Source organism: Aptenodytes patagonicus, chromosome 2, assembly GCF_965638725.1.
Source record: "Aptenodytes patagonicus chromosome 2, bAptPat1.pri.cur, whole genome shotgun sequence".
NCBI lineage: Eukaryota > Metazoa > Chordata > Aves > Sphenisciformes > Spheniscidae > Aptenodytes > Aptenodytes patagonicus.
In genome coordinates, this window is record NC_134950.1 from 26330595 (window position 1) to 26358570 (window position 27976).

The 27976-nt window shown below is 40.3% G+C and overlaps 1 protein-coding gene across 4 annotated transcripts; it reads right to left on the bottom strand.

Moving 5' to 3' along the window:
* Positions 1-949: 949 nt before the first annotated feature.
* NDUFAF6 (NADH:ubiquinone oxidoreductase complex assembly factor 6) lies at positions 950-22124 on the bottom strand. 4 transcript variants are annotated; one of them, XM_076329384.1, is made up of 9 exons: positions 21943-22124; positions 18371-18470; positions 17338-17460; positions 12093-12149; positions 10426-10528; positions 7574-7707; positions 5688-5789; positions 1916-1972; positions 950-1405 (listed from the first exon to the last, which is right to left on the bottom strand). In XM_076329384.1, the coding sequence occupies exons 1-9, from the start codon at positions 22122-22124 to the stop codon at positions 1277-1279; spliced, it is 987 nt and encodes a 328-aa protein (XP_076185499.1). In that variant the 3' UTR covers positions 950-1276. The 4 variants fall into 4 exon arrangements, with proteins under 4 accessions (XP_076185499.1, XP_076185502.1, XP_076185500.1 ...); XM_076329387.1 differs by lacking the exon at positions 21943-22124 and adding an exon at positions 20800-20876; XM_076329385.1 differs by lacking the exon at positions 21943-22124 and having other exon boundaries at positions 18367-18458.
* Positions 22125-27976: the final 5852 nt, after the last annotated feature.

Consider the following 27976-nt stretch of genomic DNA (forward strand, 5'->3'; position numbering starts at 1 on the left):
AAGATTTCTACCATGCTGACAGTTTCTGTGATTAAAAAAAGCCACAAATCTTGTTCTCAGAAATTCATTATGTAGTATTGTACACTAAAATACAGGATGCTGTTATACAACCAAGCATCTGGGGAGATTAACCCCGATTTAAAAAAAAAAAAAAAAAATCTCTGAGAAAAGCAGCTATTTAATAGAACAAGGATGATGGCAGAATAAACTACCGGATTTGTGCAATTGAATCAAGTTGGATGTTAGGAAGTATTATTCTACCAAACAACAAATCAAACAGAAATATTTACCTTGATCCGAAGAGGTGCTGAGTACAAAGCTTCCAGTAATTTCCCACCAAAAAAACAGAGCAGTATCTTTACAGAGAGGGAGGACTAAAATGACCTGGAACATTCAGGAATATGTTTCTTCACAGTACCGAAGAAAAGGAATTCAGGGAAGCCTCCTAAGAGGGTGTCCTGAGACATGGTGAATATGAACAAAGGGGCAGTCGAACCGACGTTGCAATGACAGCTGTGGGCAACAGAGAGACGAGAGGCCAGGAGGAAGATACTGCCACACTAAGAGCAGTCTGAAAAAGTCTTTGGCTGAGTTGGAGAGAAAAACTGTGTAAGGGTTCTCTTTGTATGTTGTAGAGCTATCCTCCCACTACCTGTAGTCACTTCAAGGCTCAATCTCAACATGCAGTTAAGCGATTTCTGTACTACAGCTCTATTTCACCATTCTGAAATTCTATATAAACACTACACTAAAACTGACAGTTTTCTTGCATTCAAATATATGTGGTCATTCTTCCAACTACGAAGCATCATTAGTACTCGCAAAAAGTCTGCTCCTTTCACTAAACAGAATTGCTTAGCTGATTTTATAAGGCATTTACTGTAACTGCTTTTGGGCACAAACAAAGCAGTCTTTTTTCTTTTTTTTTTTCTTTTTTTTTTTTTAATCAGTAAAGTGTCAGAATTGTCAGGAGTATCTATTAGCAAAGAATTTGTCCAAGAAGAATTCTATCATATTGCTGTTATTACAGGAAAGACAAGAAAAGCAATCTCAGACAAGGACATACGACTTGGCAGACATGTGCAGCAGAGATATCAGCCTAATATTCCAAGAACAAACTCAACTGCTGCCAGCAAGCTGACAGCTACAGTTCATGCGCATCTGCTGCTTCCCATGAACTACAGTTTGCAGAAGTGTGAAGTCAGACTCTTAACAATTCTATCAAGTTAAGACGTTAAAGAAAAAACTCAGCACTCTGAACCCATATTAAAAAAAATTAATATGTTTTTTTCCAAGATCTAATATATAAATGCAATGGTAATAACGTACTCTTCTTTTGTAAGCTTGGATGAAATATATTGAAGTCCACTTTTCGCATATTGCATAAATAATCATCTAAAGCAACCTAGAAAAGAAGAAAAAAGCTTAGTCCATATGGTGCAAAGAAATAATTGGGCATTAAGTTTAAAAAGCAATACATGAAACCGAATGAGGAACTGCAAAAAGGCTTGACAGTTTGCTTGTTTTATTTAGTGGTAGCATAACCATCACAATCAAAGGATAAAAAAAAGGCAGGTTTTGTGAAGAGAAGCATTATCTTTTAATAGACCAAACAGCAAATTATAAAAATAGGCAAGATTCTGGGTCCTTGCATCAGAACAATGGTCTATGAATATACAGACATCTTGGGTGAAATGATGTAGTTAAAGAAGAAGGATTAGAAGTGTTGATCAAAACTATGAGGTTCCACAGTCAGACACACATTATGATATTCAGTTGTTTTAGGTATTACATCCTCCCAAAATAGACACATGAACCATTAGTTAACGATGCTTTATTTCATACTCTACTCTTCACAAACATATTAGCACAGAAATGAGTCTATCACTTAAAGAGTGCATGATATCACACCCACCGTACAGAAAAAAGCAGGATATGCCTTCACAGGAACTTTCTTACTGAAAGATCTAGCCTGAAAGTAAATGGGGTAAGGTGGAAGGGGAAGGGAAAAAAAAAAATGTACTTATCAGGAGAATTTAATATTTCAGATTAAACATCAAGTACTATACACAATGGTTAGAGCCAAGAGACTGTATTACAAGCTTCGTCCTTTTTATTTTGACATCCTGAAACTGTAATTTTCCATTCTGTGCAAGCCAGCACCATCCCTCACTGTACACAAAAGTAGTTACACTGAAAGTATGTAATACTGGGAGAGGCCTGCGAAAATTCTTACATGTTTTGACAACCTTACAGTTGACATATAATAAACCAATGTAAACTAGCATCCCTTGTTCCAACAAAGTTCCAAGCTGCATCTGATTTAATAAATACGGTTTAATGCTTTTTTCCCCCCACCAAGTAACTCTCTGCATCCCAAGAGACAGAAATGATAGAAGACCAGATATGCATTTCTCTGAGTGCCTCTTTTTGGTCCAGTGTTGCCATCAGTCCCAGAAGTCCAGTTATGCTCCATTTACATTTATGGGACTTCAAAAGGATCTCAATGCCTCAGGTCCTCAGTATCTACGGATAAACAGAGTCTAAACCATGGCTGAACCAAATCCACAATTTAAACCCATGTACAACTCAGGTACATCTAACAGAGCTGAAGCAAATCTTCCTGTAATGCTTACTTATAAATACAGAATCCCTCCTTGTTTTGCCTTTTCTTACAGGTTAAAACAAACAAACAAACCCTCTATGAATACTGATGAGAATGTATGAGTTTCTGCTAGTTTTCCACGGATCTTTCCAGACAACAGAGAAAATCAGGCTGAAAGTTTAGGAGGGAAAAATACTGAATCTTTTCAGAAGGCAAATTATTTTAAAACTTTGAAATGTAATAACATGTGTGTGTGTGTGTGTGTGTATAAAAAAAAAAAAAAAAGGAAAATGCTTTTCCCTGATCAGAGCATTAGCTCTGCCTTATTATATTAATTGTGAGATGAAAAAAGAAAGTAATCTTGCTTGTCCTTCTTAACCCAGAATGGGTTGCATGTCATTCAGAAAGCATGTTATCTTCCTCAGTAAATCGAGCCCATAATGAGTTAGCATAACTGAGATAAATGCAAAAAGCCAAAAGGAGACCCTCTTTTAAAAAGAGGAATGGGGGAGAGGGTGCTTAAGAGAAAGAAGGGGAACATGTAGATGTATTCGCAGGCTTTTGAAGGGATCACTGTGGGACTGACAGAGCACTTTTATTATATGCTTTTATTCTAATAAAACACAATTCCTAAAGAAAAATGCAACCTTCATTATCTTATTTTGCCCTCTGCTGGTCATCAGTCGCAGTATCAAGAAGAGCTGACCACACTTCAGAAACTTTTCTCCGAAGATTAAGTGCCACATTACTACAATATGTTTCATATAATATCGCTGAGACTTAATTTAGCATTTGAGGATTATGTTTCTTCTGACTGTGAAAGGGGGCTAGTAACTGTTACCCTCATCGTCCAAAATATGTGGTTTGTGTAACAAATGCTGAGATTGTGGAAACCTCTCTGAAGGTTTAAACTTTACCCTGCCCTGTAATTCCAACTAAGACAGAGGGTAACTGGCTGAAAAGACCCTCAGGCAAAACAAGATGTTGATTTTTTACAGGAGAACAGATGCATTTAAAGGCACCAGCCCATTACATTCATGTAAAGTCTTGAAATACCCAGCAAATGTTGCCAGCAAAAGCCCATTTCATCCATTAGGGGAGAAAGTATCTTTATCCTTGCATTAACAAAGACCATCTGATTATCAAGGAGGCTAATACCCTGTTATTACTGCCAGTTATTGCCGGTTCAAGTGATTTGAACACTCTAGAGATCCTGCACTGTCAATTATTCTTCACTGATGATGATGGAGGCTGGAAGCAAGCATTCAGAGAGGAATTTTTTTAATTAAGATGATATAACCCATCCATTTAAAAAAAAAGAGGGCGGAGAGGGCAGCAAGATCAACATTCAATCGAATAAAATGCTAATGCTGCCCTAATCTGGTTTCCTTGTGTTTATTCAGTATAGTCTCCAATTACATGATCACATTGCATATTTTCCATAGGACTCTCCCAGTGCATAACATGGGCAGGGCTCTAGGAATGGAGTGGGAAGAAAGGGGGGGTAACGTTCTGCCTGTTCTCTTCAGAAGCTGGTTGGCATGTTGGGAGCCAGGGGATCAACACACTAAGAATTATCAAATTATCTGAAAGGCTCTGAAGAACTGAATTCTCTTCCTGCTTCTGTCCCAAAGTTTTCCTGCAATACCAGCAACCAAATTTTAAACAGGTGGACAATAAATGCACATTGCTCGTTTTCCATGCCTCCCATCCCTGATATGAGGCATTTCAGGCCAGGTACTCGGCACTTTTTGTAAGCCACAGCTGCAACCAAAGTCAGTGGGTTTTACACACTGTGCATTATGGGTTGAGGGGTGGGGAATGAAAAAAGAAAAATCAAAATATTTCAGCTTGAACAAAGACAGAGGACAGTTTTGACCTTGCATTTTCTTCGTCTCTGTTCCCTGCTTCTAAATGGAATAAACAGTTTCCTTGGGCATGTGACAACAAAAACTGAGACATCAGGTGAAACAACATGAACAGGAATGCATTAAATGCAAATTATAAATAATCTGTATTAAAAATAAAGCCCAAGGCTACATATTATTAACAAAAAATAAAAACATTAATCAACTAACTAACCACTGACTGAACAAACCAGGGATGCCTCATTTTACCTTCAGAAAAATGAAGAAGGGCTCTCCTATGTCTACTGCATAAAATACTGTGATTACAGGTAACGCTGTAATTGGGGATTATGTTAATGGTGTAAATGCAGAGATAAATCTGGTATTTCTTTACTTTGAAGTGGTATCTTTTCAGACTACCTTGACTGGAAGTATTGGGTGCAATACTCAAAGTATACGCGTACATGTACTTGTAGACATAAGAAACTCTTTACAGTGCTTCTTGCAAGTTTTGTTTTCCAGATACAGCATTGCTGATGAAACATCCTTTTGCTTTTGTGTTACGTACCAACAAGCAATTCAGAGTGTAGCTAAAATAAGAGCATAAAAGAAAAATAGAGTAGGACTCTGCAGTTCTTCAGGATTCATTATCCACTGTTCCAAGCAAACAGTCTTTCCTAATTCACTTGGCTGTGAGCCAGAAAAGAAATAAACAGAAAGCACCTTTCCCAACATGGCTTTGAGCATGGCTGGTCATGTCAGGGAATTAATCCCCCCTCCCACACACACTAGCCAGCAGTTAAAGGCAACATGCTCTGCTTTCCTGGCAGCCATTTCACTGTGCTGTGAAATACCATATGCAGAAGTGCTTTCTATGGTGCTGATCCCATGCTGGCATATAGTTGCATTTATAAAAGTCTGCTTGAAGTTTCTCTCCCAGTAATAAGGCTTTTAGGCAGTATTTATATATATGCAATTGGACCTGGCTGTGAATAAACTGCCTCCTGTACATACAGATAAATATAATATTCATACAGAAGTAGTTGTAATATTTAAAGGTTTTGTGTGGTGTTTTGCTTTTTTTTTTTTAATTTAAACTCTCAAAGTCATTAAAGGTAAAATATTTGAAATTAAGTATGCAGCTGTAAGTCTTCTAACAACACATATGCACAATGCTTTGTGAAGATTAGCTTCAGTTATGTTTGTTTAAATAAATAAAAGGGAAGGAATCTCACATGTTCTAGATGAATATGGGCCTGGCTGGCAATGTCATAAATTACATCTCTCACATTTTTCTCTTGCTTGCCTCTTATGAAATCCTCTTGTGAAACTCCATGCTAGACATAGGAAGGAAAATAAAAAAGAGAAAAACCCTCAGTAAATACCAAGTTTCCATTTTAGCTTCTCAAAGACCTGTCCCAGTAACCGAACTAATGACACAAGACTAAACCAGCCTGAATGTTTTACCACTGCCCCCTCCTTTTTTACTTCCCTTTTTTTTTTGTCAGTCACTTGGGGAAAAAAAAGTCAAGAGAACAAAGAGAACAGTTGGTACAGACTCCCTCTGCATGAATTTTTTCCCTAAAGACTTTGTGGTCAGTCAGCTAACCAAGTCAGATTTTAAAGTTTTGGGAATGTAGATGAGTTTAGATGCCCAATTTTTAAAACCATAATCCATGAATCGATATTAAGCAGAAGAAAGCCAGTAACAGCTAACACAGAAGCCATGCTGGCTTATGAAGTAAGTCATTATCTTGGGACTGGTGTGCACCACCAGGCTTGCAAAAAACCCAAACCAGCACCCCACCACCCCCCCAAAAAAAACCACCACCAAAAAAACCCCATCCCAACCCCCCCAAAAAAACAAACCCCAAACTTATTCTTTGACTATAGTGACCAATGTAAGCCATCATATGGTATATTCAGAATTGCACCAGTTGCCTGTTCTTCTCAACAACACTCAGACGTGAAAGCTGTATAAAGGTAGGCAGGTAGGCTTCACCTACCAGACTCCAGTAGAACCCTGCAATACTTGCCAGCAGCTGAAATGCTTACAAGACGCTCAGTCTGAACAGAAGGGATGCAAGCTGTTTTTACAGTTTCACTGTAAAACACCTTCCATGGCAAGGAATGACTGTGAATTTTCAGGCTATGTTTGAAAAGCTAAAAACTTGGAAGGCCTCCCATACCATCCAGTCCCAGAAGGGCTGAAAGCAGGGTGCAGCTCCTTTCTGCCGTCTTATAACCCTGACCTGTATTAGTATCTATGTTTTCTGCAACTATCTAAATTACTAAACTTCAAATCAAAAGTTTCAATTCTATTGAAATGATATTCAGAAAATACTAACACAACTGCCTTAAGCATCACCATAATTACATAAATTTTGGTTAAGTATAAAAAGAACAGCATTAACATTTAAAAATGAAGACTGGAGACAAAGGAGTAACAGCTGCGATGCCTATAGATCTAGCGAGAGAACATTAATGAAAAAATTTGAACTTTAATCCCATTTTACCCAAATTGCAAGACCTGCTAAATTCCAATGGAAATTAGGTGTACAGTTTAAATTGGAGGACTATACCATCTCCCACAGCAATGTATGGAACATATGCTTATAGCTATCAAATATGTAACACCAAAAAAAAAAAACCAACCCCAAAAAACAAAAAAAAACCAAAACCGCCACACATTTATGAAAAGGTAGTAAAGAGAAACCCAAGAAGGTTGTTCAGAAGTAAAATTTCTCACAGTGCTTCCTTTATGGGGATAGGAAAAGAAAAAAGGAAAAAAGCAAAACAAAACAAAAAAACAGGCCCCATTCCATATGTGTATTTCTACACATAAATGGAAAAATTCCTGAAAGCTAAAATACTACTACATTTAATAAAATTAAAAAACAAAAAAACAGAAACCCTAGAGTTTCATGAAGGTCACTCCTCTCACCTCCCAAAAGATATAAAACCATGACTATGGCATATTACTAGGCCACAGCAGAAAGAATTAAAATAAAGAAAAAAGGTGTTCTGTTTCTAGCCTAATAAATTATGATCTCATATCTAGTGTTGAGAGATACATTAGAAACACTATACTGTTCAATTCCAGACAACTTGCTTCTCTTACCAACATACAAATGTCCATGGGAAGAAAGACCTTTTGTCTTGTACTGTGATACGGAGTTGCTCTTAAACAGGTAACTATGCCTTGCGCTTTCCCAATGTGACTGGCTGCATGGTCAGCATGGATGTCCCTCACACCTAAAATTGCAGAAATAATATGTTTAGAACATACTGTCAGGCCTTTTGAGGGGTATAGTCTTCCCTGATGCATATCACAGTCATATTTAAGGAAAGCTAAGTGCGTTGGTCCATCATAGAACTGTCTATGTTCATAAATTGCCTTCAGATCTCATCTCAGAGGTGCAAAGCAGCAGGCAAATTCATTGATTTCCACATTCAGGAGCAAGGTGCCTCTTAGCTTGTTTCAATTTCTGCAAAGGGTACACTTAGCGGAGCGGCACCTATTCAGATACAGTACCTCAGTACACAAACTCATTTTCATTGACACGCCCTCTCCCAGGGTAACAGTATTCCAAGGACTGTTTTCCTGCCAGAAAAATCATTCAAGTATGATATTGCTGACAAGCATTAATGCTTACAGCATGATTTCATGATTAGCTGCAGCTAATTCAGCAGTGTATGGAAGCCAAAGAGAATGGTCCTATGCTCCCCCCTGAACCCGTATATCTGCCACCTCCCTTGTGCTGTCGTGGGCAATGAGGCAGTAGCATGGCAAACTGAATCAGATCACCAAAGCGATGGAAAACTAACTTTAGTTACTGCATGGTCACACAACTGTGAGAACTGAAAGAGGGAGATGAGTGGGGCAGAGCAGCACCATCGCTCTTCATGGCAAGACCATACAAGATTGACTTAAGACTGATCATAAAGCCATAATGTTTTCACAGGACTGACCCGGGATAAAATAAAAATTTAAAGGAAAATTGAAATTAAAATTCACAAAAGCTCTAACAGAAGCAGCATTCTACAAAGAAAGAAATGAGGATACAGGAATTACAGACCAGTGAGCCTAACCGACACCTGAAAACAATCCTGGGCATACCAGATTTGCTGCCCAAGCCTGCCTGAGCCTTGCATGGGTCTCAGAAGCCTTTGCGAAACAGTGACTATAGGTAGACTACATTGACTTATTTTGGCAATGGCAGCAGAAAGCAGAGTATGGCTTGGAGGAATCAATGGATATAACTTACTGATACTGACTGGGCAGCTTAGGCTTTACATATAACTAGGAATTAAAAAAAAAAAAAAAAAAAGCTCAAAGAGTAAGAGTTAGCAGTGACCCATGCTCCACCTGAGAATATATCCCAAAAGTGAGATTCTGAAAAGGTCTAACAAAATTGTTGAGTAGTACCCCTAACTACTTAGGCAATGAATCAGAGAGCACAATATTAGTATTTTTAAATGACAGGAGCTGGGAAGAAGTACCAGGACTTTGGATGACAAAATTGCCAGTCAAAATGAGCTTGACAAAAGAAGTAACCCAAAATCAGTAAGAATAAAGCAGCACTACTACTGGGAGAGATACACACAAACTAGAGACAGGTCAGGAATAAAGAAGCTAAAAAGCACAAGAAATTTAGCAAACATGACCTGTAATGAAACCAGGTCCCCCTAGTCTAGAAAAGACTGCTGATGGGAAACACCAAGAAAAGGGCTGTGTTCAATTAATTTCTTTCTCCATTTGTGGGGAAAAAACCACAGAAGTTAACTGTTTAATATGCAATGAAGGAGACTTTTGCTTAGATATTTTGTTACACTGGTATATTTAAGAGAAGTTAAACATGACAATAGGGCACCTAGCAAAGCCAGAGCCCCCACAACAGATTTTCAAGAGAATCATCTGACTTGTACCAGGAGTGACCCAAGCATGACTGACTTCTTCAGGATTGAAGACATTTCCCAGAATGGAAGATGCTGATATTTCTCATTCTCCTACATTTCTTCCATCAGAAGTTCAGAAAGACACTTGCAACATTTCACCGATTTCTTACTGAGGGAGCGAACATCAGATGTTAAGAGATGGGTTCCTCATTTCTTCCTAAGAAGAATGTGCTCATCATATCTTTTTACTTTTTAAACTCTTTTAACCTCAGCATTGACCTTCTATCAGACTACTCTGATAAGCAAAAGGAAAATACTGCTACTACAATACCAAATACTACTAAATAATAGTAATTTTCACCCTTCTTTTACATCTGAGCTCATACAGGGAATATTTCCATAATGCAACAGACACCTAAAAGAACGTCACCCTTTTCTTCACTGCAAATGAACAGTTCTTTCCCAACCTGTGACTATTATATTAGACATGACACATACTAGCTCTTAACCACAAGGATCATATCATCTTTGTTGCGTTTTTTCTAGCTATTCAATTACTGATAGTTAACCTACTTTTAGGAAGAGGAGAGGATTCAGACCCAAATTTACAGCATCACCAAGGGAAGTTTACAGGTTCGGAAGTCAGCTGTTTCAAAATAACCAGTGTACATCACTGCAATATAGAACAACAGCTGCAGAATAACTACAGCACTTTGTGTTCTGACAAGTGGGACAATCAGAAAATATGGTGAAGAGCTGAATTTACCACCCTCTGTAACAGGAGCAAGAAAAGAGAAAACAGTGTTAAGCAACAAAGAACAGAGCGGTAGGAAACCGCACTTCAATGAGCTTTCCACTGAGCAGCTTCTAAGGAAAGTACGTAGTTCTAGGACAGGTGCAGTAAGATTCCAGATTATGGTTGAGCATTCAAAAGATATCTGAAGTATTACCTAAGACAACTTCTACTGAAATTAAACTCCAGTGGAAAAAGAGTGGGCTTTTTGAAACATCAATAAATATTGTACCTGCACTAATGAGTTCATCAACAAAATCTAAAAAGGGGAAAATGCCTACCCAGCATTTCCAAGGTGAGGTACAAGAGAGCACTCTGAGTGTTCTCAGCATATGTTTCAAGCTCCTGGATGTTACGGTACGCTCTATCATCCAAATTCTTCTCCTGTAATATGAACACAGAACTTCAGTAAAATCTAAATGTAACTGCTATTTCTGCAAGTTTTTTACTATAGTCAGGTCAGCCTAATCCACTATTAGAAAAAAAAGGACAAAATCAAGAGACAGAGAGTACAAGCTCAGATAGAAGTAGTCATTAAAGCTTATAGCAAGTCTAACATAACCAAATAACTACATGCAACTGCAGCCAAGTCTGGTTACTGGAGCAAATATAACCTTTTCCAATAATAAGAAATCAGAATTCTTCATAAAAAAGACACAGCCAAAACAAAACATCGTATGGTATTCTTACACTATGGGGTTGCCAATTTTAGTACTTAATTTGCATCTGAAGCACAGAGAAATTTAGATAAATAAGAATGTATTTTTTAAAACATGCACAAAAATCAATCCATCAAATACACACGAGTTTCAAAGTCATATGCAAATACCCCCCCAAAATATAACATCCTCCAGCATTCTTCCTGTCCTAGTGGCTTTTATGGTTAAAACATACCAGTCTTAGGATTAAAAAACTCTGAAGTCTTTCATAGCAATGACACTCCGCAAGTAACAGACCATCAATTTTCTCAAGGTATAACTTCATGAGACACTAACTTTAGCAGCAAAGCTAGCTTAAGAAATTCCTGCCCTCAGTTATTCATTCTTGCCCTTGTGTCAGAGTTGGTAGCAGCATCACTGTACCAGTGAAATTCCTCCTCTTGTTTTTCCCAGAAGAATGGTTATCTTAAAATTCACACGATTTGAATGCTCCAATTTACAACACTGCTTAGAAAAAACTCCACAGCCACAATAAGGAGAAGCAGCTAAGTGTGGCAGAAAGGCTCAGATGGGTCCTGTGATTTTTGAGATTTTATATCCATTACTCATCCCAAGAGAAGGCTATTTAGGAGCAAAATTGACATGGTAAGAAAAGAGGTGAGGAAGAATAAGATGATGCCAATGACAGAGATTTGTGCAACTTTTTTCAATATGCAACATGTCCTTTCTCTTGGGGCAGGATTGGAATGGCGAAAAAGAGACCGTGTACAGGTTTCCCTTCTTGCCCATCTTCAACTCCATTTCTATTAAAATGTAGCTTTCCAGAATTCTTAACATTGCATATGGATGCATACTTAATCCCATAGGGTGGAACTTCCCTCACTTACATACAGAAAGGTATCTAAGTGTACCTCCCAATGGATTACCTCTAGGGGTAACCACTTCAAATCAGGAATAGAGACCAGCAACAGAAAACATGAGCATAGATACACTGGTTATCAGAGCAGGGAACAAGAAAGATGTCGACCCACAAACTACATCTATTTTAAAGTAAAACTAAACAAAGGATTCTATTAGCCGTTTTGGCTAGAAATAACAGAAATTGTGAGTAGGGGCATCAAAGGAGAATTAAATGGAAATACAGAAGTACCATTCTTAAAGAGAAATACTACTGTCTGGAAAAGATTAATTAGTTAAGCTTTTGTTTTACACATAAACACATAAAATTAAGGGAGAAAAAAACATATACAACTAAAACCAGAATCAGACCTTGAATGGTAAATACTTACTCTTTCATCAATGATCTTCATGAACCACATTTTAGTCAAGTTATGCCTCTTGACAGCCTGAAAATTATCAAATATAACATCCATTTTAATGTATACAAAGTGATGGTAGTACTGCATCCTGAAGGCTGAAATATATTTTAGATAATCCTTTTCTTACAAGGATTGTATTCACTGGGTTAAATCGAAGTGGTATGCCAGTGGAAAATCACAGAATCATACAATTGGCTTCTTCAAATACAAAGATTTTCAACTGGCATTTGTTACAAGTTGTTGCGCACAAAAAATGAAATCTTGGACATCAAGCATTAATGTTAACTAAAAGCATTTCTTTAAAAGCATTTTTGAAAGTAATTTATTCTTTCATGGAGTCATATGTTCCCACAAAATATTTGCAGGTAACTATGTTCACTCTCCAAAGAGAGCAGAGTTTCCTCCAGAGTCAATCAGTAAGATTTCCCGTGTAAATTTTCAAGAAAACATCAGTACAACATACCAACACATACTATAAAGACAGCATCCTAACAAAGTAATATAATGAATATTATGGTTTTGTTTAAAAAAGTATCCCACAGCATCTCACATTCACACATTCTTCTTTTGGCTCTTATCTTGTACTTGACTTCCTGTACCACTTCATTCTATCAACTTACCTTCAATCCTCTTACACACTGAATTTTGCATACCACACTGTCAGAAAAGGTTACAACCACACATATAAATGTTTATAAACAAAACCTATGGAGCACTGTCATAGTTTAACCTCAGTCGGCAACTGAGCACCACACAGCCACTCACTCGCTCCCCCCACCTCCAGTGGGATGGGGGAGAGAATTGGACAAGTAAAAGTGAGAAGACTTGTATGTTGAGATAAAAACAGTTTAATAATTGAAATAGAATAAAATAATAAAATAATAATAATAATAATAGAATATACAAAGCAAGTGATGCACAATGCAGTTGCTCACCACCCGCCGACCAACACCCAGCCAGTCTCCGAGCAGCGGCCCCCCCGGCCAGCTTTCCCCAGTTTATGTACTGAGCATGACGTCACATGGTATGGAATGTCCCTTTGGCCTGTTTGGCTGTGCCCCCTCCCAGCTTCTTGTGCACCTCCAGCCTTCTCAGTCAGTAGAGCATGGGAAGCTGAAAAGCCCTTGGCTAGCGTAAGCACTACTTAGCAACAACTAAAACATGGGTGTGTTATCAACATTGTTCTCACCCTAAATCCAAAACACAGCACTGTACCAGCTACTAGGAAGGAAATTAACTCTATCCCAGCCAAAATCACGACAAGCACATTTCTCACAATCTTAGCCTTTATAGCTCACTTTCAACTTCTTTTCATCCATTATATTTGTAAATATTTTTTGAAGGTTTGACAAGACTAGATCTCGTTGATTCAACAAAATCTGCTTGAGGAAGTACTTGGTATGTGAAAAGGCAAATTTTAAGTTACAACTACAAATGTCAGTTTTGCTTCTCACTTGTTCATCTCGAGTATTGTTTTGTAAATGAAATCCTTGAAATAGTCACAGGTCAAGACTTAAAGCACCAAACTGAGTACTGCTAAACTACCCAATTTGTACATTACATCCATTTTGAGCTACCTTCATTCAAACACACAGGTCCTCATTTTTCAAGTTTTGAAAATTGGTTTCTTCCACAGAAATGAATGGAGAATTAGGCCTCACTGCTCGTATTTTCAAAACAGACAGATAAGTAAGAACAAATATCATACAGTTGCCGTGTAAGTTCATATTAAAGTCACTGAGAGTTGAGCTATTAATAATTCTAGAAAAACTATTAAAGGCTATTTACATACTTTACTAGTGCATAAAACTCTTGGAGTCCAAATGCGAGTACTCCGGGATATACAAAACTTCGGGAACACATTTAACATGATTAGTATTTCTTCTGGAAAATCAAAATTGTCCTCATACAAACTCAAGAGCAAGAAAAGAGTATACACAAAATATGCTGTGCAAAAGACATGCTAATGCTATTAACAGCTCTGCAATACTTGAGAGTTCAGGTGTCTTTCCAAATCCTTCTTTCTAAGAATTGCAATGACATTCTTGAACATTTGGGAAGCTGTGCTCTTCAAATAGGTCATTCTTGGGGTATTTGCTGAAATGTAGAAATAAAGTCACAGCTTGAATGCAAAGATCACCAGGTCAGGTTGGATTGTTAGTTCGCTCCGGCGCTCTGCAGTGTTCAGAGCTATCAGAGCTCCTAAAAATACTTTCTGAATTCTTTTTCAATATCTTATTTCACAACCAGTTCTGTTTGGATTGTCTTATATTGGTCTTCCTTTAGAGAAATCATACGTAAGGTGAAATCTTACCACAAAGATAGGCCAATTCTTTCTTCCACTTTAAAATCAATTTTCTGTTTTGTGAGAAAGGAGTATGACTGGCAGTCTTAGCTGTTGGAAAGGGTCGCAATTGATATCTCAACATCTGAATGATTTACATCTGAATGTTGTGCTGGTTTTGGCTGGGATAGAGTTAAATTTCTTCATAGCAGCTTGTATGGGCCTATGTTTTGGATTTGTGCTGAAAATAGTGTTGATAACACTGTTGATAACAAACTGATGTTTTAGTTACTGCTGAGCAGTGCTGACACAGCGTCAAGGCCTTTTCTGCTTCTCACACTGCTCTGCCAGCGAGTCGACTGGGGGTGCATAAGAAGTTGGGAGGGGACACAGCTGGGACAGTTGACCCCAACTGACCAAAGGGATATTCCATACCATATGACATCATGCTCAGCAATGAAACTAGGGGGGAAGTTGGCAGGGGGGGCCACTGCTCAGGAACTGGTTGGGCATCGGTCGGTTAGTGGTGAGCAATTGTTTTCATTTGCATCATTTGTCTGTCTTGGGTTTTATTTCTCTCTCTTTTTTTTTTCTCTTTTCCTTACAATTTTTATTATTACTATTGTTGTTGTTGTTGTTATTATTTCTTCTTTTTAATTATTAAACTGGTTTTATCTCAACCCACCAGTTTTTTACCCTTCCCATTCTCTCTCCCATCCCACCAGGGGGGAGTGAGCGAGCGGCTGTGTCGTGCTTAGTTGCCGGCTGGGGTTAAAACACAACAATGTTTTGGATTTTTTTTATAAGTTACTCTTCTGCTAACATTTCCACCCCACATTGATGCACACACAAGCAGCCTGAAATTAAAAGTGGTCAAAAGAATATATACAATCATACCCAAAGCTAACTTGTACCTAACCCACTCAGTCAGACAACTAAATGAGAGGGTTATCTTCAGAAACAAAAATAAGTTAATGTACACTAAAGCAAGTTCCTCCTTGGAAAGGAGACAAAAGCATTTTGGGAGAAAACGGTCTTGTTCCTGGGAAGTTTGCCATATGCTGGAAGAGAGACAGAGAGAAGGAAATAAAAAGCAAAGGCATAGACAGACTGACATGCAAAACGACCAATTCTGCATTTTAATGTCCGCATTAAAATATCACCCTGGGTGCATCTTCAACTCCCATAATCCCATAAAAAGGCTCACAACATTTGCCAGTCTTCACTCTAATTGTACAAACGCTTTGTTGTGGCTAAGGCACACACTTTATCTGAGATGGAGACACCTATGAATAGCGCTGGTCTTCCTAAGTGACTGTAACAGGTGTTTTATTTTACTTCTTGGCTTTACCTATGTTTTCTCTTAGTTAAACAAACTGTATCTTGTTTAAATACGAATTTTAATCTAAACACGAGTGTTGATAGACAGGAACAAATGCTCACTTATGCTTTATTTCACATTTCAAGGAGGAAGAGTCAGGGAGAGGCCACAGTTTCAGGACTGCCAAAAATCACTGAAAGAGGATTTGGAAAGGACTCATTTTTGTGGTCTCAGAGGTGCAGCAGAGTGGACGTGAAGCCAAGATGGCAACAAGTGAAATGCTCTAATGCCGCAGGAACTGCATTGTTCTAACCCAGCGTTACAGTCAGTGTCCTGCTTTTCTCAGGATTTTAACAGACACAATGTAGATGAATACTTGGATGAAGACTCCACATTTCACTGCCTGTTTTTCAGCAGGTCCACAAACCTAACTACCTATGGGATCTACATTAACTGTATTCAGCTATTGAGATCAAGACAAACTGCAGCTTCTCCTGTCCAGGAGCCCAGAGATCTTTAGTTTAAATGCAAGTTCTGATCTTATAGAGTAGAGGCCTTACGGTAGCTGCTCTTTTGGAAGGTTCTAAGACTTGCTGTAGCCCGTGGCCCTAAGATGACAAGTTAGCAATGTATGGAATTCCCATCCCCGAAGAAATTCAAAATTCAACTCAATGTGACCCTGACAACCTGATCTAACTTTGATGATAGACCTTCTCTGAGTGGCAAGTTGAACTAGATGACAATCAGAGATCCTTACCAACTAAATTACTCTGTAGTTCTATATCAGCATCAAGGGGAAATCCATTTACGCAGCCTTCAGATCTTCAATCATCCATCGACCATACCAATGACAGTCCTAACTAGAAACAAAAAATTTTGCAAGAAAGCCTCTGTTTCCTTGGCCATGACCAGCAGAGGAACAGATCTGTAGACGTACTTTATGTGTGATATTCTGGTGCCTGCAGAGCTCAGGCATCTTGGTAAAAATAAACTGTTAAGTTCACAAGTACATTCCCTGTTACTCAATGCACCATTAAATTCACAAGTACGTTCCCCATTACTCAATGCACACAAAAGGATCTGTGCAAAACATAATATATAAATAGAAGTCATCAAGCAACTCTTGATGCGAGAAGACTGTATTATGATTCTTCCTATTATCCAGTAACTAGGTATGAAGGTCTTGGGCTTCTCCTCATACCCTATTTGCTAGTTCAACCTCTGTGCTTAGTCTCCTGTCTTTTTGTACAGCTTAATCTCTTCAGGCAGGACTATCACTGGCTCAGGAAAATATACTTAGGCACTTCACTTGCTATCAGCTTACCAAATTTACTCTGTCCTTCACCTAAACAGAAGAGAAAAAAGCAGACGGTTCACAGAAGTCTGACCCTCCAAGTAGGTCCTATCTAAACATCCTCCTTCTCCAACTCTGCTGTTTGGTTGTAGGTAACTTAAAATATCACACACATACACAAACACAATTTACATTATCTGTTTTCTATAAAATAACGCTGTTAACTATGCAACACAGCACACACAAAACAGTGACATTATTTCCCACAGTAGTATTTTAGTTAAGTGAATTTTAGGACAATAAAGGTGTATTTTACCCTCCACAGTTCTGCAGCAACTGGCTGATGTGGTGGGTTATCGCAGTATATATCTTCCACAGCCTCCCTCCAGAACTGCATTCGCATCAAACCTGTAGTCTTCTGAGTTATGGAGTCTTTAATCTGGAAAGGATACATCTGGAGTGAAATTCAGAGTGTCTTTAAGGCACCTGGTCTATCTACATTGAAAAGACAGACACAGGACACAGCCAAACTCAGTAGGGAAAGTGCTCGGTTCTGAATTTATGTTTACTCCTCATAAAGCATATGAACACTACAGAGAGTAAAAAAATCTTCACCACAACACAACTTTGAAACCCATGGAGATTAAGTCCTGGGCAACTCTCACCTTAGCTTTCTTCCCAGAAGGAAAAGAAGCAATGGTAACAGCAGCAAGGGAAGGCAGCACCACAGGTTGCCAGAAGCACAGCCCACAGAAGCTGATCCGGGATTTTGCTTGGTCAGCACATTTCCTGGATTGCTCCTTTCTGGCAAGCACTACCAACTTTCCTGGTTGCACTGGCAGTTTCTGGCCACCTAGCAAAGGGGAGAGACTGCAGCCACTCCCCTCCCACAACTCTCTAATTACAAACTTCCCTCCCGGCAGCCTTTCCGTCACCTAGCTTCTGCCAACAAAGACCTGGGACTGATTATATCATCCAAGTTTTTGACAGACCTTCTACAGATAGGATTTAGCTGCACTTTACCGATTCAGTCGCTGCATTTGAAGCCAGGACATAGATGCAATCACATAACAGTATCAAGGACCACAGCCTGTTGTTATAATTTAATTTTAAAATGCACAACAAAGAGGAAAGTCAGAAAAATTATGTACATAAACAAAACAAACTGGAGGAGGCTGGCTACTTTCCAAGGGCCATTCAAAATTAGAGGTTTGTATTGCACTATTGATTCATTGCCCCTTACAGTACAAAAAGTTAATCTCAGCAAAACACCACCTGCTAGTGTAATTTAGAATATTGAAACTGTTATTCTACATTTCCAGAGTTCACAAATATATTTTAATACCTGCCTGAGCCAGTTCCACATTGAAGGCTCTCAAGGCAAAAGCAGAGGTTCGAGATTCTACAGGCAACAGCAGAGAACACAGAAACCCTTCATAGTCACGCTTTCTATAAAAGGATGAAAAAACACGTTATTTACAGCTTTATGTAAATTGGGTGTGCTATGGCTTAGCACTTAACTCCTAAAACAGTATCAGTAAGTTATAGTTCAAAACTCTGACTTTTGCAAAAGTAGCAGCTTCTAAGCTTATTTTAAAATAAGACAAACTCCAAAAGAGAAGGGATGCTGTCTGAACTCTCAGTGCACCTCTCAAATCCAGATCTCAAGACATTTGGCTAAAGGCATGGAACAAGGCCATGGCAGAACTGCAAAGAGAATCCAGATTGTCCGACTTCCAGACTTCTGTTCCACAGAAGTGGAACATTTTTTTAAAAGATTGTGCTCTGGAGCTTGGCAGAAGAGCGCTTGCTTAACCAGTAAGTTTTTGTTTATTGGCAACTATATTCAAAGCATAAAAACTCTGGGTCTTGGCAGTTTCGCTGCAGGTAACTTGTTGCCAATCTAGAGTGATATGCCTTTGTTTGGCCACTTGGGTGTGCCATTAAATTAAAAACAATCACAGTGCACAGAATCAAATTGCAAAATCATACATAGCTGTAGCTAACAAAAACACTTGGTCACCTCTGAAAAGCTAAATTGCTTGGTTTGAACATTTTTGTGTACTTTCTGATAAGGCTGTAACCTGATCCTTCATTGGAAGACAATCAGCAACTCCAAGTTTTGCCTCGAGAGTAGAGAAGCAGGTGTCAAGGAAAACACATTTACTCATTTTCATGAAGTCTGCTGTTCTTACATGTACTCATATTTCTTTTGAATGTGAGCTTAAAATAGCAAAGCCAAACTAAAACCAAGGCTTATTAGGGTTGCTACTTCTAGCATCAAACAAAAAGGAAGTGAGATTTAACAGAGGTTCTTACCCCTACAATACACAGCAGCTGATAACTAGCACATGCTTAGAGTTTTCACAACAGCTGTGAAACTTGTTTTAGAGCTTGATGCAAATCCAGAAGCATCAACAAAAAAAAAATGACATTTGGGAATTTTAGCAGGCTTTAAAGGTCACCTTCATATTAAAGAACAGATGCATCAAACCTCCCTCAATTAAGATACTTTCTGAAAAGTATTATCAGCTCAAAACCTAGTATTTTTTTCAAGGCTGATTGTAGTAACACCCAGTATTGCCCACCCTGGGCAGAGCTGCAAGGTTTACAGCCACATTTTCCCAGTTCCAGTAATGCAGTTTGCCTGGGTTGTTCACAGAACACAAAACCACCTCTACTTCCAGAAAGGAAACAGAGAAACACATTACACAAAGTAAACAGCAGCACAATAGAGAAATTTGTTTTCCCTCTAGTAATAGCATTGGCATGTTGTTTTGGGGTTTTTTTTCCCACAATTATTCGAAGCTTAAAAATTAAGTGTAGCAAAAAATAGCTAAGGAAAAAAATCAGAAAGAAATGTGAATTTTATGCTGACAGTGCGCCCTTGGATGTAACAGTAGAAAAGCAAATACACTAAGCCTCAGCCTGTAAAATAAATTTTATATTGCTATAGATCATGTTCCACCCCAACTCTGTTTGTGTATTAGGGTAAGGAATGAAGAAAGGAGGGAATGACCTTAAGTCTGGTATTGAGTGTTTTTCATAGTTTCCCTCTCAAGTAAGTATATGCTTACATATGAACCCACAGACGGAAGAAAAGTTGGTTATGACCATTACTGGACTTTCAGTATAATAAAAAATTTAAAGTCTTAAAAAGAATTTCTTCCACATTACAAAACTCCATAATACAATCAAGTCACAAGCTTGTCTTCCAGAGCAGACATCATAAACAGCGAGACAGAAAACATACGTACTAGGGAAACATATTTTTAATCAAATAGCTTAAAGCTACTTGTAAAAGAGTTATTTAACATAAAAGGGAAAACCCAAGAGAAAGGACATCTTGCATATTGCAAAAAGTTGCACAAATCTACATCATTAAAGCAGAACTCTGTTGTTCTTCCTAATGTGTGGGAGACTCAAATTCAGGGCTGGGGAGTTGCTGATGCTTGCATAGCCTCAAGTGTTTTATTTCTGTTTGAATAGTAACTCTTTCCACTTCCTCTAATTTTTTTATAACTTAGGATTTCCATGCAATATATGAGCTACTGGGAACAGCAGCTTCAATTAAATGATGCCAAAACCATAACCACCTTTCATTTTATTACTTTGAATGCTTGTGTTATTTTTATAAGTAGTCTTTTTTATGGTTTAACAAAAATAACAAAAAAAAAATTTAAATTCAACCATCTCAGCTTCTGTGCCTTGGAACCTAGCTATTCTGTTCACAGCTGTTTGTTACTGAAAACATTTTACCTGTATATGTTAACTTTACCTGTATATTAACTGTACATGCAGTCTCTGATCTCCCAAGTAACTGGTAAACAAATCCTGGGTAGAGTAACCAGGAAAACAAAGCTGTAATCTGAAGCTTTATCAAGGAAAATGCAACCTGGCTATGCATTCTGATGCATCTGTAAAGGTCTGTTGCTTGGTGTTGTATAGAAAAATTAAGATTGTCACGTTTCTTTCTGTTAATTTTCCTACTTCAAACATTACTGCTGACCCCACACATCTTTGTATCTTTTACAACTATCAGTTGGAGAAGATGATCCTGTTCCACTCTTTCTATACATGCTTGGAAGCCTTCTCCCTGCTTTTGTCAACCATCTAGGACAACTGTATCCAAAGAAAAATGATTTAAGTCTTTACAAAGAGACTTGTTTAATTTTTTACTTTGTACCTCTGAACTCTTGTGGACTAGAAAGCAGCTAAGAGGCCTTGCACATTGTTTACAGCCCAGAAGCCAAGCAGGAAACATTGCCTGGCCTGAAAGTATCTGAGCTGCACTCCTGCTCCTCTTGGAGCATTTTGGATTTGACCAAAAATGGATACTTTTGAAAACTAGACTTCCTCCTACTTCTTGAGCTGTCTGTCCAGCTGTTGGATTTCCTCTGCTTTTGCTTATTTTCCAAGGAGTACTTGGGAAGCTTGGCTATTTCCCAGTAGCCAAGATCTGAAAACACCCATTATTTTTAAACATCCACTTCGGTGATCTTTCTCTCCAAAAAGCCGAGACAATGAAATGGAAACGTTCAGTATTTCAGAAGAAAAGCAGCTGTGAAAGAAGCAGGGGAGGGAAATTGCCGTTTACAGGTTAAATCATCCATGTAACTTAAATATTTATCTAGTTTCCCTTGCTTCCCCCCCCGCTCCGAAAAGATGAGGTCCGGGAGAAACCCCACCCTCCGGCGCCGTTCACTTCGGGGCCACAGGGGTTATTTTCGCGGCCAGGCATGCCCAGGCGAGGCCGAGGGCGGCCTGGGCAGCTGGGGGGTAACCCCAGCCACCGTTTGCGGGAAACTCAGCAGCCTTGCCATCAGGAGGGAAGCGCTCGCAAGCCTTCCTCTGACAGACTCGCCGACCCCTGAGGAGAGGAAAACCCACGCGTTTGCAGGCCTCCCCCCCGGGCACTCACCGCACCAGCTCGGCACAGTACTGCACCTCTCCTCCGGGCGAGGGGCGGCTCCAGCCCGCCGCCGCCGCCCTCCCGCCGCCAAGCCCCGGCCACGGGAGCCCGCCGCGGGCGCCCGCCGCTCTCAGCATACGGTGGCAGGGCCCGTGCCGCAGCCCGCCCCGCGCCATGCCGGCGGCCGCCATGCTGCCCGCCGCTCCGCCCCTCCCGTCAGTCACCCCAGCCCCGCGGGGCCTGTCCGATGTAAACGTTTAACGGAGAAAGGATCGGTAGATGGCACCCGAGAATGCGCTGTTTCGGCCCGGGGTTTGTGGGAACCATACGGCCTTTTGTTGTCCTGCAAATGGCGTCCGTCGTGCCGTCTTTGCCTCAGTTTCCCCCGGCTCCCGAGGCGGGCACTGTTGGCGGCAGTTTGAGATGAATTCCTCCTCTCCCTGGGAAACCAGGCACTTAGGTTTTTAAACCAAAACTGAGGAAGCTGAATTGTAAAAACCTCCTAGGTATGGGCAATGTGGCATAGGAGGCTTACAGGAGCGGCTGTAGGACTGGGAAAAAGCCTCTGGACAGGTTTGCTGTATGAAGGGAGTAGAGCAAGGCAGTTCTGCCTGGGCAGCAAAGCTGACCCCAGGGCTCAGTTTTGCAACAGAGGCCCTATTTCCTCCTCTTGGCTGAGAGAGGGACTCCATACCAAACAGGCTGGCTGGAGTTTATTTAGAGACAGAATGGCCCTGTTAGTCCTGCAGTCATGGACAGCGTAGCCATGCTCCCTCAAAGTTTGGCCTATATGGGGATAAGCCAGCAAATTCATGCAGAAGTGCCACCATGCTAAAGAGCAGTTTCATCTTAAAACTAGGCCAGCCCAACCTAGTTATTACTAGAAGCAACAGCAGTCTGGCTTTTCTTTCTATCCCCATCCTTGGCATCCTCTTCCCTGGTGCCAGCTTTGACCTTCATTTTATAGTACAGTGAGTTGATTCAGGGAGTTAAACCAGCAGAAACCCATCCACTGTTCGCTTTTGGTTTTCCTGAGTTCATTTTCTGCCAGTTTGGTGCCTTGAATCGGTTCACTGCATGGTCAGGTGAGCATCAGCGCCAGCACGGGGCATTAGCACGAGCAATGGGCTGTGGGCTGGAGAGATGGTAGGATCTCCCGGTTTGTGGACAGTAATACGTATGTTCATTAGCTTAGCTGTAAAGTGAAGATACGCAGTAAATATGGGGAGAGTTCTGAGTGGGCAGCGATATTCAAGTGACAAGGCATCTGTTTGGAAATGACAGCAAGCCTTTATTTTGTGTCACAGAGACGAGGAGGAGAGGGAGGTTAAGGACCTCACTTAAGCATTATTTATTTTATTCATTAGTGGCTATTGCGGGTTTACCCTGAGCCTTTCTTCTTCCCTTTCCCTCGTCTCTAAAGTTCCCTTTGTCTTGAAACTCTGGACCTTGTTTTAAACCCTTGCTATGCCTTGAGCAGGATTTATTGTTTGTCAGGGCACCCAAAGGAGGTCATTTAGCTTTGGGTGGAGGCTGAAACTGCTGTTGTTTAAGTTTTCCAAGAGAACCCCTAGATAAATGAATCCAGCTCTTTCAGCTGCTGCCAATTCCTGGCAGAAGGGTTACATAAACATACTCTAAACCTCAAGGGTATTATAAATAAATCTTATAAAATATTAACTTTTGTTAATCTCTGAATGAACCAAAATGGTGCTAAACTGATTTAAACCCTTAGTAAGAAAAGAATAAACCAGATGTCGTATAAAAAACAATAATCCCGACCTCTTTCTCGGTGTGCTGACATTTGTTTCTTATTGTTCTGTACATTTACTGTTCTCATTAAATTACAATTTTTTTTCACTAAACAAATATTTCACGTCATGTATAGTTATTGAAAAGCTTCTTCAAGTCTGTATTGGTTCTAGTAAGTTAGCCTTTTGTGTTGCCAGCACAGTGGGAGTAATGATTTGGCTTAATGTTTTAGTGAGTTTTTAACACTGTATATGAAAATTTAAGCTTAGTAAGGGGCGTCTACAAACTTTTTTTAATGATCTCATTGTGTTAAAGAGCACATTTCATCACCTTTTTCAATATTGCTCTCAGAAGCTGAAAGATGATTGCCTGTGTCTCTGATGCGTACTTCTTAGTGAAGTATTTTGTCCCGCTGACTCCTTAGATAAAACTCTGAAATTCTTGGGCAGCAACGCTAGTGACAACAATGGCTGGTTTAGGTAGAGATAATTCAGTTATTGCTCTAACCTGGAATTTCTGGAAAAAAACAAGTTTTGTATCAGGAAATACCGATCAGTTATAGCCAATCCTTGTTAAAGGAACATCCAGCTATTATTTGTCAACCTATAAATGAGAAAGAGAGACCCTCAAGCTGTCCTCTGATAGCCAAACAGAGGCTGAAGTGTAGAAGGTCTACGTATATTCAAGTGCTTGTACCAAAAAAGTCTTCATCCAGAGGAGAATGGGGGAAGAGAGAGAGACCTGCCTCAGAATATCCAATGGCTGGAGGCTGAGGTGTTCACTGGGATATGGGAGACTGGCACCGGGATCCCTCGTCTGCAGCGACGAGAGCAGTGATCTGACAGGTCTGTTCTCTATGTTCACATGGGCAAGGATATATTCTCCCTCTCTCTCATTTTCCTCTTCTGAATAATTCTGGATTCATTCCAGTATCAGAGTTAAGGAAAAATCTCTGTGTAGTAACAATAGTGTTTCCTGTCCAGTTCCATGCCACAGCAAACAGGCATATGCAGTTATTTTTACCTGGACTACTAAAAATAGTCAATCAAAAATCTTTGTTTAAAGGAGTACACTAAGAAAACATGTCTAACTGCAGTTGTTCCACTCCTGGCCACAGAATAATACATTAATGCATGTGGTAACAAGCACTGGGCCACTTTAAAACACGGTTTACCCTTTTTCTGTGGTTTAAACATCTAAGTCTTTAATTACAAAGTAGATGGAAAGTTCCAAAAGGATGTTGCAGTGAAGGGGTTTCATCTTTGTTGCTGCTGCATTTGTTGGGGGGGGGGGGTTGTAGTTTTGTCTATGTGCTGGTAAACTTTAATTTATTTCTTGTTACCATTGTGCTCTTTCACTCCCCAGTTTCAAGCACAAATAAAGGTTGTAAAAGGTGCTATGCTAACAGCAGTGGGAAACAAAGGTCTCAGTGATTTATGGAGGATGAGGACCACTGCATGCTTCCTTGGCTGTGTGCTGCAGGACTGAGCTGGAGTGACTGTCCTTCAGAGTGAAAGGAAACAGCTTTTTCCTTATCCACCAACACCTTTGCCAACCGTGGGCACTGCACTCAGTAGGAATTGCTGCTCATCTGATATTCTCAAGCCTCCTGTGGTTTTTACCTGAGATTCAGTTTCACTCTGTGAAACAGATGGATCTGTCAACGCGCTTTACATACACTATCAAGTAAAGGCCAGATATTACCAACTTTCAGTTACTCCTGATTCAGACTGCAGACTCGTGAGTGAAACAGTGGGTATTCAGGTCACGCAACTTTTGTCGCATGATACCTTTTGATACCTATCTTTTGTTAGGACAGTCTCTTATCTCTTTTTAGCCAATGGAGTAAAATAGGACTTCTACAGAGAGTAGTTCAGAATAAGGACATAGCTTCAGCATTCAGATCATGCTAACTAACAGTCTCTCTACTGGTTGTAGGTTACTGACCTTCTCTGACCAGGAACCTCTCCACAGCTGTGCCACATTCTCTGAACACACAAACAGGCAGAAGCAGAACTTGGGGCCAAATTTTCAAGGGCTTAGCACATCCTAACTGCCCAGCTTCCACTTTGACATCAAAATAAGACCTTCAGAATTAAAAAGCCTTCACTATTAACCTAACGAGTTCCTTTGAAAATCCTGCTTTCTGTCGGGACAGTGCACTCTCTTCAGAATTTTGTCTCTAGTTTTTCAAGAGTGATCCTAAAACCTCCATACCGTCATGAGAAGAGATGACTTATCTGGCTGCCCTTGCACAGAAGCACAGGCCCATGCAAACACAGTTTGGTTCCATGTTGTTGCCTGGGGTGACATGCATACAATATCAGATGCAAATACAGTGAGTATTTGAAAGGAATTCACAAAGTGTATGCTTTTAAGATAAAGTAGAGCCAAGTCCTTCTGCTGCCGCTTTGGATGCAAATGTATTTGTAATGAACTCTTGGTTTTGTACGTATCCCTTATCTTGCACCTGTTATCATCTTTGTTGTAAAAAGCTTAGGGGTAAGCTTGCCAAATGATAGGCCCCATCTGTGCTCCCTGGATAAACAGTGTTAGCAAGAAACATGCAAACTGAAAAGCCACAAGTTCTTGACAGACAGGTCAAGGTCTCTCATCAAGGGAGATGAGAGAGAGAGGAAGCTGGAGGTGTCCAAACTCATTTTTGGCATGCAGGTGAAGTCAACTGCAAATATAACAAGGATTTCAATGGAATCCACCAAGTGAATGTTTTTTTTACCAGAGCCAAAATAGAACTAAATGTTGTGTCTGCTGTGTTGGAGGCAGGTGTATTTGTTGTGAACACTGCTCTTGTTTATATTTTTTTGCTTGGACCCCCGCAAACCAGACTAGCACTCAGAAGGAGGGAAGGTGAATAATGGGAAACTGCATCACTAGGACTTGTCCCTGACAAGTCTGGAAAGAGATGACAGCAGATATAGCAAGGTGAGAGAGCCCTCAGGCATTTCAGAAAAGAGGCAACAGTAGGGGAGAGCAACTTGTTCCAGAACCTTATCATGTTCTACTGAGATCTCTACATTTTCCTGTGGTGGTTTTTTTTTTTAGGAACTTGCAAGAGGGAGCACTGTTGAGTAACTAAAGCTGGCAGCTTGCCTTCCGAAGTCCTGTCACTGAGTTCCTGTGGCAACACATGTACTGTCTGCGATGGTCATGCCTGAGAGTGCCTGACACTTCATAGTCCCTGGGCCAAGTCATTCTAACTGACTTGCATCTTTAGTGCTCACATCTCAAGGCCTTTTGGGTGCACAGGACACATCATTACTGCATGTTAGCAGGGACACAGGGTGGTATGAGACCTGTCCCACCGTGGAAACATCCACAGGCCTGTTTCCACCTTTGCTACCTGAGACGGAGGCGATGAGACCAGCAGCACTCGGTGTGGCTGGGTATAGACTGCTCCCTGTTCTGCCAGTCATCCTCTGCCTTGCGCTCCCTGTGCAGGCATGCTGGTGCTTGCTGCTTTTGTGTGTTAGAGTGAGGTAAAGGATAGAATTTGGCATCATGAGTGCCCTGTCCTAGACCTTGAGCTGTAAGGGAGTTTGCCCAATGCCATTTCACCAAAACGAGACAGAACTAGGACCCCCATTCCTTTTGCTGCCTGCCATATGGGGTCTATATCTGCAAGAACTAGGAAGGGTACCGCACCCTGATCTGCCCAAGCCTTGTCAGTCAATGAGGATAATTCATAAACTGGTTACCCTGGCAGAGTCCATGATGACAGCATCTTTTGGCAGTTGGATACATTCCACCAGACACAAGCCAGGAACTTCTGCTGTCTTCTGCTGTTTAAAAAACTGGTGGCCTGAGGGGATCCCTCTTCATTATGGTCAATTCAGCCTGACCCCTGACCTGTCCAGGAACTTTAACCAGGCTCCAAACTCTTGCAGGGTTGAGTGTGCTGCCAGGCAGCTGAGCAAAACATTACAGATTTGCTGGCAGTGCTACAGCATCCCAGGCACCCTTGCTGCCTCGAAGGCCCTTGTAACAGCTTGTAAAAGGGCTCAGAGAAAACTTTCCATGCAGAATGGGCACTCCTGGGGTGTTGCAGGCCAGGCAGTGTGCCAGTCTCTGGGGATGAGACAATGCTTTGGGAAGCTCACCTGTAACCAACGGCTGGCAGCAACATGTCCAAAAGTTACAGAGCTGCAAGGATGCAGACATGGATTCATTCCACCTTGACTTTTGCTCTCTGCCTCCCAGTGCCAGCCTCCTTCCCTGCTCGTGGTATGAAACTAGCCTCCTCTCTCCTTCCTCCATCCCAGCCCCTCATGGC

Excerpts from the sequence above, each read along its gene's own strand:
- NDUFAF6 (XM_076329384.1), bottom strand. The coding sequence starts at position 22,124 with ATGGCGGCCGCCGGCATGGCGCGGGGCGGGCTGCGGCACGGGCCCTGC. Across the intron at positions 12,150-17,337 it reads TTGCTGCAGAACTGTGGAGG|GCTGTCAAGAGGCATAACTT; the intron begins GTAAAATACACC and ends GATAATTTTCAG. Across the intron at positions 1,973-5,687 it reads CCCATATTCATCTAGAACAT|GCTAGATCTTTCAGTAAGAA; the intron begins GTGAGATTCCTT and ends ATTTACTTTCAG.